The following is a 14,225-nucleotide window of genomic DNA, read 5'->3' as shown; positions in this document are numbered from 1 at the left end:
TTAATTGAGATATAAATCCGCGGGGCCCCGAAGTCACGGTCCAATTTCATTACGGAGCCTTAATGGCCGGGCGCACGCGCCCGATAAAACCGCCGCCGTCGCGCGGTTTTATCCGAGCCGGCGATCGGCGCGCGTCTACGCGCGTATTAACGCGCCGCTATCTCTAATCCGTCTCTAATCGCGAGCGAGAAAAAAGCGGCGCGGTGGAACGGAGTCCGCGAAATAAATTCCGTACCGCTGACAATAATTGACGAGCACGACCGGTATCCGCTGCGTTTTTTCCGTTCCGTGATGTCCCCTTTTTTTTGGACTCGCTCCCGCCGTTAATTAGCATGCATATTGCCGGCCGGACGATTTACATCCGCGGGCGCGCGCGCTGCTAATCCGCGAGATTATCTTATCGCCGGGACAAAGTTGTTCAGAAAGTTTATTGCGGAATACGTTGCACAAACGGCTGCCGTGATTTCAGGGCGACTAGCCGTCTCATCTTCTGGGAATAATAAAAAGATCGATGGCGGAGGCTGCGCCGTGATCCCGGCAAAAGCGTGTGCGATTTTTTGATCGCAGATTTATTGTATTTGTAGGGATTAATTTGGATATTAATGAGATTCTGGTAAATCGTCTTCTTCTAGCAGAATTATTTTATATATTAATATTATAATAGTGATATATATTTAATCTGTTCAGGACCGGCGAATTCCCTTATCTAAGTCGACGTTTTATTCTAAAAATATTTTTATTTTTAATTATTATAATTCATTTTACTTTAGATCAGAATTTCAATTTTTAACTATTCGAATTCATTTACTTTATATCAGAATTTTATTTTTAATTGTTAGAATTCATTTATTTTAGATCAGAATTTTATGTTTTTTATTAGAATTAAGTAGGTTCCAGTTTTATTCTAAAAATATTTCTTCCAAAAACTTACTAAGTCCTCAAATTAGAATTTATCCTTATTGACTGCAATAAAGAAGATCCAAGAGTCTCTTTCTTTTTTTTAATAATTCCAGCGTGTTGAAAGTAAGATATTCAGATGACCTTAAATTCTATTCTCATTGTTTTAGATATCGTCTATCTATCTTTGTTATAAATAAGTAAGTGGACTTCGAACACCTTATCCACGGTATAATCTTTCAACAACATTATTTTGTACAATTAATTGCGATATATACCACACTTCAGACTATCCGCATTGAGCGCGAAAGACTGAATGGACAGGATATCCAGTAATCGCATAGTTTTTGTAGAAAAATGATCGTGAGTAATTTAGAAAACTTTATTTGTTCCCTTTAATTGTAATTTATCTATCAGGCTGCAGATTCAATAGTTTCATTACAAGAATTACTTAGAGTGATTTCTATTATACAATTTGAATTTTTCAAGAGTCAAGACTGATAAAGATAGCCTTTGTTCTCCGACTTCTTTCACGCTGCGTTGATTAGAACTTATTTGTCGTTAATATTTTCCTTAATAAGACCAGCCAATTCTTGTTTCGTTTATTCTCTTTATGCACTTTTACTTTCAGATTTTGATAACAGAAGAATAAATTTAATATAAATGAACAATATTCGCGTATTTAGTAGATCTTGCATCACTAGTCTTACTTGTTGTTACAGTGCAAGGGGGTTAATAGGGCCAGATAATTTTTGTCTCTTGTTTTATTTGCTTTATTCATTTTATTTTGCTTTATTTAATTCTCTTTCTAGACTTTGATAAAAGAAAAATTCGATTTGATTTCGATTTACCATAACCTGACATTACCTGACTCGTTATTACATTGCAACGGGTTGTTTCTTGTATCGCCTTTATTTAATTCCGTACTCTAGATTTTAATAACAAGAAAATTCAATTTAATTTCGATTTAAAAGAAGCGAATAATATTCATATTTAGCAGATCCTGCATGAAATCTTCATCGCGAGCCCGACTCGTTATTACATCGCAAGGGGTTAATACGATTCAATGATCATCGAATCATTCTCAGTTGCGCAAGTGTCCCAGGCGTCTCCCTGACAACCGCGCTCCCTGCTCGCTTGCCAGTCCGCCGGGTAGCATTCTACGAGGCGTCGACAGCTCTAGGTACCCCGTTAATTCAGCCGTCTTCTAATTAACCAAGATCCCCCGTCGATCGAAGCCCATCTTCGTTATCTAATCTGTCGTGTCCTGCCATCTCGCCCGCCACCGTCCCATAACAATCCGACGACGACAGTTCCACGAACCTGTCTCCGACATCACCATGAAAGAAAAGAACGGTCCATGCATTATGCATTTTCGTTCGCCGATTTTCGGAGACCAACAATTTTCGGGCATCGAATTTTTATTCGAATCGGTAATCGCGTAATCTGCCTCGCCGCAGTGAAGACCGTCTAGACACGAAGAGACGGACGATTTGCCGCGATAGATTCGTCGACGAGCCCGTTGTGGCGGCCTTCGATTTTCATGAATCCCTCGGTCACCCCGCCCGCGCGAAATTTTCCGTCGCAAATGGCCCGTTAGGGGCGGCAAGGGGGAGGAGGGAGGAGGATACTTCGTATTCGCGACGGGACGTTATTATACGTTCCGGAGAACCGTCATTCCGGGGTTCATCGTAACACCTATTCTAAAACCCAAAATTGTCCGCCATCTTTCACTGCCTGTAATCGGCTCCGTGTTAAATGAAGCGATCGGTAAATATCACCTCTACCGGTTCCCACGTGCCGCAATTCCGTCCCGCTCCATCGCGCAGATCGTTACAATTTAAGGGGTGGCGGTGCCACGGCTCTAGGTGGCCGAGCAGGTCGTTTCGGCGATCTTTTTACGACGAAGCACAGTCGATAATAACTTCGGAATTTATGGTATTTCGTTACGTTATTTAGCGGACTTATCATGGATCTATTCTTTTGGTGAAAATTATTTCTTGGATTCTAACTTGTCATAAGATATTATTTTAACGCATCGAATAGCTATTTAAACGTGTACCACCAGTGGCACACGTGGCACGAAATGCGTCGATCAAATAATATAGTATTATTAAATTTAATATTAAAAGATACTTACATGAAATTCTGCTATTTATACCATAAATAATCGCTTGGATAATGGATATATCCGGCGCTCGTACCGAAAGGGTTAAGAGCAACTATAAAGCAGCATAGAATCGGCGCCAACTGCGAAAAATCGTGACACCGTCATGGATAAAGTAATTATTGCGAGGAGAGTCGAAGATCCCGGGGTCTCGAGGATCCGAAGTTTTAATTGGTGCTTTCGCGGGCGAGCATTAACGCGCGAGAACTGCCAATTCATGGCAACGATCCGCGCGATCCTCCGTTTCCCCCCCACTCGGTGTTTGGCAAGGACGTTAGTTACGCGAGAAAAGTCACGTTTGCGTAGATTCGATGTGATAGCGATTAAACTCGTTGAGCGGTTTGCGCAGCGGGCGAGCGAACCGTCGAATAGACAAGCTGCCTCGCGCAGAGACTACTGTACGCAACATTAACCCGTGACCGCGGCTCGATAATTTACCAAGCACACCCTCCCTTGACAAATGCGGCCGCGCCGAAAACGAACCCGGGCCGTTACAGAGACGGCACACACGGGCCGCGAAACCCATTGAAAACGATCCGGCCGCCGGGTTCGTTTATGCTACGATCTGCTCGTGGGAAACGCTTGTCTGCGGCTGCGACTGTTAATCATCGCAGCTTCCAGCTACTATCTAGGCACTGTTGGTCTAGCCTGGCGTTTGCGTTGCCGGTGGATTGAATAGCTTAGGGGACGACAGAGATATTTTTATTTCGGTTAGGTGAATCGGTGAAGAATAGGTTTGTTTGCGATTGGTGGTTTTGGAAGCTGGAGCGATTTTTTTGTGAAATTAAAATGCTCTGAATTAGAGGAAAAGTTTCCTAGATTTTTGTGAGATACAATTCTTATTTTAAATAGACAAATCATTGAAGAATGGCTCCGCTTGTAATTGGCAGTTTTGGGAGCCGGAGACAACTTTTGTGGAATTAAAATGCTCTTAATTGACCGTAAAGTACCCTAAATTTATGTGAAATATTTTTATTCTAAATAAATAAATTATTAAAAAATGTCTCTGCTTCAAATTGGCAATATTGTTAGTCGAAGATTTTTGCGAAATTAAAATATATTTAAATACTGTAATATACCTTAAAATGCTGTGAACTGATAACCCTAATTCCCTTTGCTCTCATCAAATCAACCTGCGAAATAGAGAAACGACAGCTACGACCACCGTATTATCATAAGCGCCTTAAACTATTATTAAAAAAATATAACAGAAATGTTTAACACTGAATTATTGCCCGGAACCCGCCTTATCAACGGTTTAAGCGCAAAGTGAAACACACGTTGCACAATCGTTTGTCACACATTTCGCGGCAATAAATAACCTGCAACCCACGTACCGGTGCTAATTCATCATCGACAATGCGCGTGAGTCAGCTAAGCAAAACAACCGCAACACCATGTCGACACCGCCGTTTTATGCAAACTTATTTCAAGATCATTTATCAGTACAGGGGGGGCCCTTTACCGACGCGGCTTATTATAGTAACTTCGATATTTAACCTATCGATAAACGCTTCCACCATCGACGACGAACAATTCCCGTACGTAGTTTATTTATATTAATTATATTATTGATATATTTTTGATTAACTTTTTTAGCGTAATGTTCGCGCGACAGATCTTATCTGTGTTCCAATAATCAACGTTTTGAATATTTAGACAGGTGAAGGTAGGCTCGCTATGAATTATTCAAAAACGCGATACGGCCATAATTTTCGGTATAAAAGCGTGAACCGTTTCGCGATGTTTGTACAAAGTCGCCTAGACACGATCCAAGTTTTAACACACGATCCTGAAAGATGTCTCGCACCGTTCTTCTTCTGTTGTTCGCCGCTGTTGCCTACATTGGCAGTAAGTATTCACGGTTAAATAATGATTTGCTGCGCTCTCGTGGGGGTCTCGGTAATTTTGACTTTTACTTTGTTTAGTGAGCGAAGCCGCTGCCAAGTGTGGCCGTAACGAACACTTCAAGGTGTGCGCGAGCGCGTGCGAACCGAAATGCGGTGAACCACATGTCGAGTGCATTGAGGTTTGAACCATTTTCTCTAAGCTGCTTTAAAATTTCAATTGTTCAAGCGTCTCGTTTCGATGCCGCCGTCTTTTCTGTATAGTCAAGTCAGAACGTATAGTACAGTAAACACGACTTTTCTTGTTTTATACTTTGTGCAATTTTTATTGTAATGTATGCTGCACTTTGATATATGTTATTTTTTAATATATAGTATTTTTTGATATATGCTATTCTTTGATAGATACTATTTTTTTTATACAATATGCTAGTCTTTGATACATACTATTTTTTAATATTTAATATCCTTTAATATATATTATTTTTTGATACATGCTATTCTTTAATACATACTATTTTTTGATATTTGCTATTCTTTAATATATACTATTTTTTGATATATGCCATTCGTTCATACATACTATTTCTTAATATTTAATATTCTTTAATACACGCTACTTTTTGATATACGCTAATCTTTAAAACATACCATTTTTTTAATATACTTTAAACACACTATTTTTTAATACACGCTACACTTTCATACATACTTAGCTTCAATAATCCTCCGATAAAGAATTGAACAGTAAATCTAATATTAAAGGCAGATAAAATTGTTTAAAAATCACAGCATAAAAAATGTTATCGATATTAAAAGACAAGCGCTGATAAGTAATATACTATTGTACTTTAACCGTGTTTAGGAATGCGTGGAGCCTGCTTGCCAATGTCTGGAAGGTTACGTGAGGAAGTCCAATGGAAAATGTGTGAAACCCAACCAGTGTTAATTATTATGGAAACTTTGTCCCGTTAACTGCTTCACGATATTTATGACAGGCGCTTGGCTATAATTTGCAATAAATGAAATCGTAATTGCTGCAGTACTGCTTTAACTTCCTTTAACCCTTTCGGTACGAGCGTGGATATATCCGGCGTCCATGCGACGATCGGTATAAATAATAGAATTTTATATAAACATCTCCTAATTTCTCTTAAGCTACAAGCAACACTCTTGTTAACCCCTTGACCTGCTATTTTCTCTACAATTGCTGCGATTGGAATTGTTTCGAAGTTGCTCAGCACATCCGTTGTTTCTTCATCCACGTTGTCAATCGATCCGTTATTCTTACAAAAAACGGAAATCTTATCATCACCGTTGTTGATAAGAGTGTACGAACTCTTATCTACGGAAAAAGAACCAAGCACGGAGAACAGATGATTTAACTGGCTGCTTCCAACAAATCATGGTTTGTGCAGCATGCTCGAACGATTTTCAAGGAAGTTGCCGTCACCGCGCGATTAAAATGCTCGTCTTCGAGCAGATCGATAATGTTATTATTATTATACTTAAACATCCAGACTCGTATCAGTAGAACGAAACTCAACACTGTCAATCCGGCTCGTGCCTCGTCGACGAGTATGAATGCACCTTAATCAGGGTACTCTTAATCAGCAAGCTATCGCTTAAGTTCTCAACCTTATCGCGAATCGATAAATACAAGCGGTATCCTTCCAATAACTCTTTCACGCTTTAGCAAGACAATGGCAGACGAATAGGCAGGAATATGTTTCAAGTGGTAATTTTATTCAATATGTTTTCCTGTAAACGTAAATAACAATATTGATAAATAGATGGAACGGGTACAGTTTACGATAGAATTGTCGTATGTAAATCGATGGAATTATCGCTAATCGAGTGACAGCAGCTCAAACGTTTCGTGTTAATGCCTGGAACTGTCGCGGATTCTTCACTAAAATCGACCATGCATTGTAGCTGATGCATCTGTCTCGTGACGATCTTTTTAACAGTCACGTGTCAGGACGCACTTGTTCTCCTTGTTCCTGACGTAACCTTCTTTGCACTCGCAGCCGATGTCGCACCTCTGCAAGAAACAGACATTTGACGAAGTTAGAAACCGTCGAATATTAATCGAATACGCAACGATTTGGCAGCGTTAACGAGCGAATCGAAAGAGAAAATAATAGATTAAACTAACCATAGTGCAAATTGGCGGTGCCTTCCTTTCGCAGGTGTCCTTGCAGGGCGAGCCGCAACTGTTGAATACTTCGTTTGGTCCGCACTCCTCGGCACCCTTGGTGTCCTCGGGGAACGCCGCTGCAAAGAGAGATGAATCTTCTTAGCATAGTTTAGTAAATTTCGTTCGCCGTAAAATGATGTTTCGTTAAGAAAACGCCCAATGAAAATAAGCCAGGAAACGCGTGATTTCAGCGAACAAAATAATAAGTTGTTTTCATGGAAAAAATATCGAAGGAACTGATTTTGAAAGAAGATCGCGTCGCTCTATCAGATTCAACCAAAACAGATAAAAAAGAGTCGCGCACCGGCAGTCAAAGTTTATCATTCCCCGAATTAATGGCAACGAAAATACGCTCGTTCGGTAAACAAACAGCGAACAGCTGTTCAAAGCGTCGGTTCGTAAAAGAAACGAAAGCCATTGTTATCGGCGTCTAGACCTCAAAATAATGACTGGAAATGTTCGCGGTTTCGAACGAACGATCGAAGACCGTGAGCAACAAGGATCGAAGACCAAGACTAAGAAAGATCGAAGACGTAAATCAATAAGGATCCATCCTGGATCGTTGTCTACTTACACACACAGGCGATCGCCACGACGAGTACGAGTAGAATGGTAGCGCGTGACATGATTAAAAACGATTGATGTCCAGACGGACCGCTCCGGCTTTTATACGGATAACCACCGCCGGACTTCCCAAGATTTTTTCAACGCCGCCTCGCCTCGCGCACCGTCTATGCGTCGCCTCTTTTCTCCTAAATTCACTGGATTATCAGTCGTGACGCGCTCGTCGATTATCACTCGCGATGCCATGTCTCGCGGTAAATACGCGATGGCCGCCGATAGCAGGTGAACCTGACTTATTCGCCTGACTTATTGAGTCAGCGAGGTGGAACAATTAAACTCGGTAAGCGACTTCAACTCTAAAAATCATTACAGATTCGGCACTGATTAAACCCACTCGAGCACAATGGAAAGAGAGAACGATATAAACACCGTCCTCACGGTTTCTATTTTGATTTTTATCTCGCGCTTATCGCGACCGCGTTAACACGCCGCCCTAATTTCGCTTTTAAAGTCCCCATCTACAGAATCTACGTGTTCCGATCTGGTTTGTTGACTTGATTCCTTGACATGATTCGCCGGCCGTGTTATCGGTTCGTGTAGGAGCTGCCAGAAAATTCTGCGGGCCAAGAGCATCGATTTCCACGAGGAGAACGCGACCCTCTCCTCGTTAGAAGCATCCCAATGGACCCGGCGAGGCAACCGCCGATGGAAGATTACCGTTCTTTGATTTGTTCCCGCGAATCTCACATGGGAATGCCGGTTCATGGACCGAGGGTAGCGACGGAGATATCTATCGTCAGGATAACGACCTGTGTCAACGATTTCGCAGACGGTGTCGCTGTTTGCCGGCTAATCTAGTTTCAACGGTGGTGGCGCAGGTTCGGAACAATTGGTAAGGAAACCGTTGCAAACGACGGCTTTTTCATCCAATTTCGATCTCAATACTTTTAGGAATTTTTTATATTTATTTCTTTGAGGATTTTTTGGTCTCGCTGTTTTCCGGTTGATTTATTAAGTTGGAAACTATGAAACGGGCGTTTTCGTTTAGTCTATGTACAGCTGCGGCGCCCGTTTCATAGTTTCCAACCTAATACAAGGATGATCATCTTTTCTACTGTAATAATCTCTTAGAAGGAAAAGGGAAAAATATTTATTGCGTTTGTCTACATTTACTTAAATAATGACAAGAGGACAGAATTTTATTCCGGCTTAGAAGAACGGAATAACATTTATACTTAACAAGATATTAATATTAGGTTGGAAACTATGAAACGGGCGTTTTTGTGTAGTCTATGTTCAGCTGCGGCGCCCGTTTCATAGTTTCCAACATAATAATTTTAACAGAGGTGGTGTAAACGACTACTTTTTCGCCCTCTTTCGATTTTTTAGTTCTGATACGCCTCTAAATCGACGGAATTTTCTGTTAACATAATTTTTAATATTTATAAGAATTTCTTGGAATTTTGAAAGTAGTATTGCTGGAGAAACGATTTCATTTACGAGAAATCTTTAAAAATCCTCGTCCGCCGTACTAATATCACGGAGACGATCGAGGGAAGAGAAATGGGGAGAGAGACGTCGTGTACGCTAACCGAGCACTTATCTTATGCAAATTATTAATACGAATCGTCCTCGAATCCGTTGACTTTGCGCTGTTTGTACTGTACCGAGATCTTCTCGGAAGCTGAGAGTGTTTGCCGGCAGAAACAGGTGGCGGCGCGGCCATTCTCTCTCCCTCTTTTTCTCTCTCTTCGAAGCGTCTATCGTTAGTGGTTCGCCGAGGCAGCAAAGGGTGTCAATTGCTTCGAACAATTGAGAGGAAATCAGTGGTATCGACGGGATGCTCGCGGATGGTATCCGTCCATCTCCGTCGAACGGAATAAATCGTCGCGATCTCGAGTGTCTCGGTAAACACGTCGCGCGCTCTGCCGTTGAAATTGGCTCGATTATATTGTTGAATTAATTAGAGATTTCGGCGCCGTTTCGTTGCACCTCGCGCGGAAATTTTGCACGGCGACGGCGATCGTACGGCGTAAATATTTTCCCCGAAATTCGAGCACGCGCGCGATTCGTTCGCGGCCGAGCGGCGATAGTCGCGTTATCGATCTGTATTTGGGGCACTGCGCTCCCCGCTGGCACCGATCTGTGACCGGGCGGGGGTCGCGATCTTTGACACCGAAACCGAGCCTAACTCCGCTTCTGGGTCGGCCGTATAAATGCTACGCGATCGCCGTCGGTAAACCGAAATCGGCGTCGTTTCCGGCGCAACTCGACTCTCCCGACGCCGGATCTGCGGAAACCGCTGTTTCGTAAAGCGAACACGCGGCAGATAAAAGCTGATCGCATCTGTCGTCTCTGTAGAGTCCGAACAAAGGGTAAGAACAAAAGGATAACGTGCTACTGGAAAATCTTGCGCGACAATGCTCAGAGACAAGACCTTAGTCATTCGTTGCGTCAAAACAATTTTATCGAGATATCGACGGTCTATTTTACAATGACTCTTTTATTGAATAAAGGGTTACATGTTTGCTGGCTTCTTCGGGGTTTGTTGGCTTAGGACTCACTACCAGATATGATCGTGGAAGATCGACGAGATCGGCGGGCGTATCACTTGTTCGGTGGTGGCTGTTTCACAGTGTTGATGAATTCGAACACCGACCCCTTCTGTTGGTTCTTTAGGAAGTCGATTACGCAACCGATGATCGAGACGCAGTCGCCGTCGCTGTCCTTGAAGTAGCCGAACTTGCACTTGCAGCCCGGCCTGCACAACTGCAATGAAACAACGGCTGCATTATAAAACGTTGCTCGATGAAAGTATAGTTCCGCAAATAAGAGGCTATTTGGAGCGCGCTGCTTTTCTAATTTGACGTCGGGCGATGTTTAATTTGAATCAGGTTTCGGGTACGTAAGATTAGTAGAGAATTATGTAAACGTTTTCTGGGAATTTCGTGACGAGCATAGAATCGAGCGGGAGATAAGTATAGGAAGAGGCATTCGTGTTTGTTCTTCTTTTCCTTACCGGCCCGTTACACCTTCCTGGTATAGGACGCTCGCAGGTTGCCGAACACGAGACGCAGCTCGTGGCCTCCTCGTTTCTGCGGCATTCGGTCGGATTCTCTACAAAGCGATTAATTAATCAATTAATTCTACGCAGGGAATAATGAATAATTAATTCTGAATAATGCCGTTGCAGGCGGCCATTAATTTGCTTAGAATTTAAGAGGCTTACCGGTAGTTTCCGTTGAATTTGTCGGAGCAGTTAGAACCTCATCTGGCAACTCTGAAAATTCGACATTTTTCACTATTAATTACACGAAGTATACATTTTTTAAACACAAATAACTTTTTAGAACTAAACTAATATAAAAGTGGACTAATATAAAAATTAAAAAGCGAGAGTTTTATTCTTGTTCCTTATTAGTATATTCTAAGTAATAATAAAATTATAACAAAGTAGTTTTGTTGTTATACAGTGTAGTACATCTCTCAAACAGAATTCAAACTATGTAATCCGGTTTTAAAAATGTCATTGTGTGTTAAAACGTGTTCCAATGTTTTTTGCCAGAGATAGTAAATACGCGTATGACAAACGAGTGTGCACGGAGCGCTATTTTTAACTTGCTAAGTGACCATGTGATTCTTAAAACCACGAACATGCGACAATGTAATCGCCTGCAAATATTGGCAAGCTGACTCGAGATTATTCAATACTTTGAAACGAATCTATGATTCTCGAGATGGTTTCATCACCGACACACTTTTCGGAAATCACTGCAATCGATAAATTATTGATCGATAACATATATAGACTAGTTGGTTTAATCCTTTACTACGAATCTATGATTCAAGGGATACTATTCATCAATGAGACATTTTTCTGAAGATCATTTCGATCAATGGAATTATGATAGATAAAGTGCCGAGATAAGTTAAGTTAACCCTTTGCGATTGTATGTAGTTAATGCATTAGTATTATACTTGTCGGAATTAATTTTCCTTAAACGAGAATTATTAAATGCTAGAATTGATGGGAAAACTAGTCTTGATAATAGAAGAATTATAATTTTATAGTTAATTTCTACGAATAAAATAAATATAAGTGTAGGGATAAATTTAGAAACAATTAATAAGGGGAATAACATATTATAATTTAAGCTCTTTATTATTAAATTTATTCAGTTGTTTAGGGGGAATAGAGCTAATTTTAATCAAAGTCTAAATGTTAATAATGTGTAACAATTTCATCGTTATTTTGATCAACTGAAAGGTACATAATATTAATAAATGAAAATAAAATTCATCAATTCTTTTTTTAAAGTTTAGATATACTCGACACACTTAATATTTTTTAATTTCGTTGTAAAAATAAAAAGAAAGCAAATAAACAACTCTAATGGTTTAGAGTAGGCACATAACAATAAAGGGTTAAGTATGAACGGTGCTCGACCGCGTGAACCGAATCGTGTGATCGCACTTACGGGTTAAACAAATTAATAGCACGGCGAAAGCGATCGCAACGAACCGATTCATTTTCGCCAAATAACGCGCGGACGAAGTATAACGAAACACTAATGAGGCATTCACGCCACGGCTTTTTATACCGTGAACAATTTCGATTGTTTAAGGGAACCGTAACTCACCGCCAACAAGCGTAATCATTGTTTAAATCGAGCGATCCCTGGGCAAACGTTTGCTCTCTCTTGCTCGCTCGAGTTTTCATTCGATAAAGCCTTCGATAGAAACGCGACGATAATTTCCTAGACAAAAGAAAAACCTAATTTTCCAGTTCATTGTGTCTGTTTCCGAAATATCGATAATTGGAATCTGGCCGATTTAATTCGCCTTTATAAATTAAGAAAACAAATTCACGTATTTGTGAGTCACCGATGTTATCGAGAGCGCAACGGCTGATAAAGACAACGCCGGCCAGGCGTCTACTTTCGCTTTATGACTAAGACCGCGTAAATGCAAATTTGTCGAGCCGCTAGCGAAAAAAACTTTGTCTCTCGCGTTGTGTGTGTGTGTGTCTGTGTCAGCGATCGTAAACCTCGATCTCCGATTCGATAAAGCCGCAAAGCCGTTCCAATTTAACGCCGCAATCTTAGCCCGCGATCGCGATACGCGATCCTCGTGAATTTTCTTAATTCATCAAATCAGGAAGACGTTTGTTGGCAGAACGAAATTAAAATGCATCGTGATGCGGCGGTTATTTGATCACGTGGCAAATTGTTGTGTTGGATGACAGTCGCAGCTGGAAGATAGCACGAGTCGTTCGATGCGCTGGTTTTAGGTTATGTTGGGAGGTTCATTAAAAAAGTCGGATTTAGGCGTTCACTGTTCTTTTTAACGAATCCTTTGTTAATCGTATTTAATGTAATACTTTGCAATGTAATACTTTACATAATTTTTATGTAATTAAAAATTGTATTATACATTTTAATGTAATTAAAAATTGTATTATATTAATACGTTTTATTGTAATACTTTGCATTTGAGTATATTATGCCTATGCAAGTCTGTATGCTTATGAAAGATTTTTATTACTTGACCCGACAATTTATCAAATATAGACAAATTTAACAATATGAAAAATCTCTTGAAAAAGTTAAACAATTTTTAGCGTCGCCTCAGAGTCGCCACTCGAATGTAAAGGGTTGAATTCACCTTATTTCTCACAACGAGGAATATCTTGCCCACTTTTCCAACCTACTCAATATAAAGAAACCTAGTTGCGTCTAAAATAATTTACAAAATAATTATACCATACAATAATAAATAACATCTAATAATTTTTCATCAATTTATTTATATCAATATCAAATAATTACTATCACAATGTTCCTGTTCTTAAAACTATAAAGTTACCATCTTATTACTACACGAAGAACCCAAAACCACCAAATTATTATATTACCAAAAGAATTAACAATAAAAAGGAAGAGCACCAAAAATAAACAATTGCATAACGCTGCAATCCGAGGGATCGACCGATATATCGCCGACGTAAGTTCGTGCGTAACGCCGCGGGAAGCAGAGTCACTCTTCCCCGAGATAAAACGAACTGTCTGTTTATTGTGCAGTAAAATTATTATGCCAGACAATCTGCATGTGTGCAGCTGACTCGAGTTTGCGCTGCACCAACAATTGCGGCACCAATCTAAACGGTTCGTCTCCGGCTCCAATTCACGCTCGCGCGATGAATCACCGATGATGGTCCGCTTTTCGAGTTCCGTGAAAAAATATGAAGCAACGCGCGTTCGCGGGGAATCACTTCTGATTCAAGCCGAGATCGTTGAGAGCGATGAGAGCGTTTCCAGTCGCCGGAAACGAAGCGATCCGCGAAAGATAATCCGTGGGAGGAAGGGAGCCTTGTTGAAGTGTCCGGCGAATTGCACGGAACACGCGGGTGAGGAAAAGTATATATAATACTCCTTTACCTGCTGGTTATTGCATCTCATCACTATCGACACTTACTATAGAGCTAGTCACAGCTTCTAAAGATTAACAATTTTTTGAACTTCAAGATTTTATTTAACATGTTTTGCGATTG

The 14,225-nt window shown here is 40.6% G+C and overlaps 3 protein-coding genes across 3 annotated transcripts; 1 reads left to right on the top strand and 2 right to left on the bottom strand.

The window, feature by feature from the left end:
• Positions 1–4,801: 4,801 nt before the first annotated feature.
• LOC144479010 (chymotrypsin inhibitor-like) lies at positions 4,802–5,953 on the top strand. Its single transcript, XM_078197450.1, has 3 exons — positions 4,802–4,915; positions 4,993–5,093; positions 5,777–5,953. Exons 1-3 carry the CDS (start codon positions 4,864–4,866, stop codon positions 5,858–5,860), a joined length of 237 nt encoding a protein of 78 aa, XP_078053576.1. The 5' UTR covers positions 4,802–4,863; the 3' UTR covers positions 5,861–5,953.
• Positions 5,954–6,636: 683 nt separating this feature from the next.
• LOC144479005 (chymotrypsin inhibitor-like) lies at positions 6,637–7,796 on the bottom strand. The gene is made up of 3 exons (XM_078197444.1): positions 7,686–7,796; positions 7,070–7,188; positions 6,637–6,955 (listed from the first exon to the last, which is right to left on the bottom strand). Exons 1-3 carry the CDS (start codon positions 7,735–7,737, stop codon positions 6,875–6,877), a joined length of 252 nt encoding a protein of 83 aa, XP_078053570.1. The 5' UTR covers positions 7,738–7,796; the 3' UTR covers positions 6,637–6,874.
• A 2,362-nt stretch (positions 7,797–10,158) lies between these two features.
• On the bottom strand, positions 10,159–12,239 carry LOC144467665 (uncharacterized). The gene is made up of 4 exons (XM_078176557.1): positions 12,154–12,239; positions 10,905–10,955; positions 10,695–10,792; positions 10,159–10,444 (listed from the first exon to the last, which is right to left on the bottom strand). Exons 1-4 carry the CDS (start codon positions 12,203–12,205, stop codon positions 10,283–10,285), a joined length of 363 nt encoding a protein of 120 aa, XP_078032683.1. The 5' UTR covers positions 12,206–12,239; the 3' UTR covers positions 10,159–10,282.
• Between the last annotated feature and the right edge of the window lie 1,986 nt (positions 12,240–14,225).

This window comes from Augochlora pura, chromosome 3, assembly GCF_028453695.1.
Source record: "Augochlora pura isolate Apur16 chromosome 3, APUR_v2.2.1, whole genome shotgun sequence".
NCBI lineage: Eukaryota > Metazoa > Arthropoda > Insecta > Hymenoptera > Halictidae > Augochlora > Augochlora pura.
The sequence above is the reverse complement of the archived record's forward strand: the minus strand, read 5'-3'. Positions and strand labels throughout refer to the sequence as shown.

Coding starts and splice junctions, on each gene's coding strand:
- LOC144479010 (XM_078197450.1), top strand. CDS start 4,864: ATGTCTCGCACCGTTCTTCTTCTGTTGTTCGCCGCTGTTGCCTACATT. Junction 4,916..4,992: donor CGCTGTTGCCTACATTGGCA/GTAAGTATTCAC, acceptor TACTTTGTTTAG/TGAGCGAAGCCGCTGCCAAG. Junction 5,094..5,776: donor CACATGTCGAGTGCATTGAG/GTTTGAACCATT, acceptor AACCGTGTTTAG/GAATGCGTGGAGCCTGCTTG.
- LOC144479005 (XM_078197444.1), bottom strand. CDS start 7,737: ATGTCACGCGCTACCATTCTACTCGTACTCGTCGTGGCGATCGCCTGT. Junction 7,189..7,685: donor CGTGGCGATCGCCTGTGTGT/GTAAGTAGACAA, acceptor CTCTCTTTGCAG/CGGCGTTCCCCGAGGACACC. Junction 6,956..7,069: donor CACCGCCAATTTGCACTATG/GTTAGTTTAATC, acceptor TGTTTCTTGCAG/AGGTGCGACATCGGCTGCGA.
- LOC144467665 (XM_078176557.1), bottom strand. CDS start 12,205: ATGAATCGGTTCGTTGCGATCGCTTTCGCCGTGCTATTAATTTGTTTA. Junction 10,956..12,153: donor GCTATTAATTTGTTTAACCC/GTAAGTGCGATC, acceptor TCGAATTTTCAG/AGTTGCCAGATGAGGTTCTA. Junction 10,445..10,694: donor CAGGAAGGTGTAACGGGCCG/GTAAGGAAAAGA, acceptor GTTTCATTGCAG/TTGTGCAGGCCGGGCTGCAA.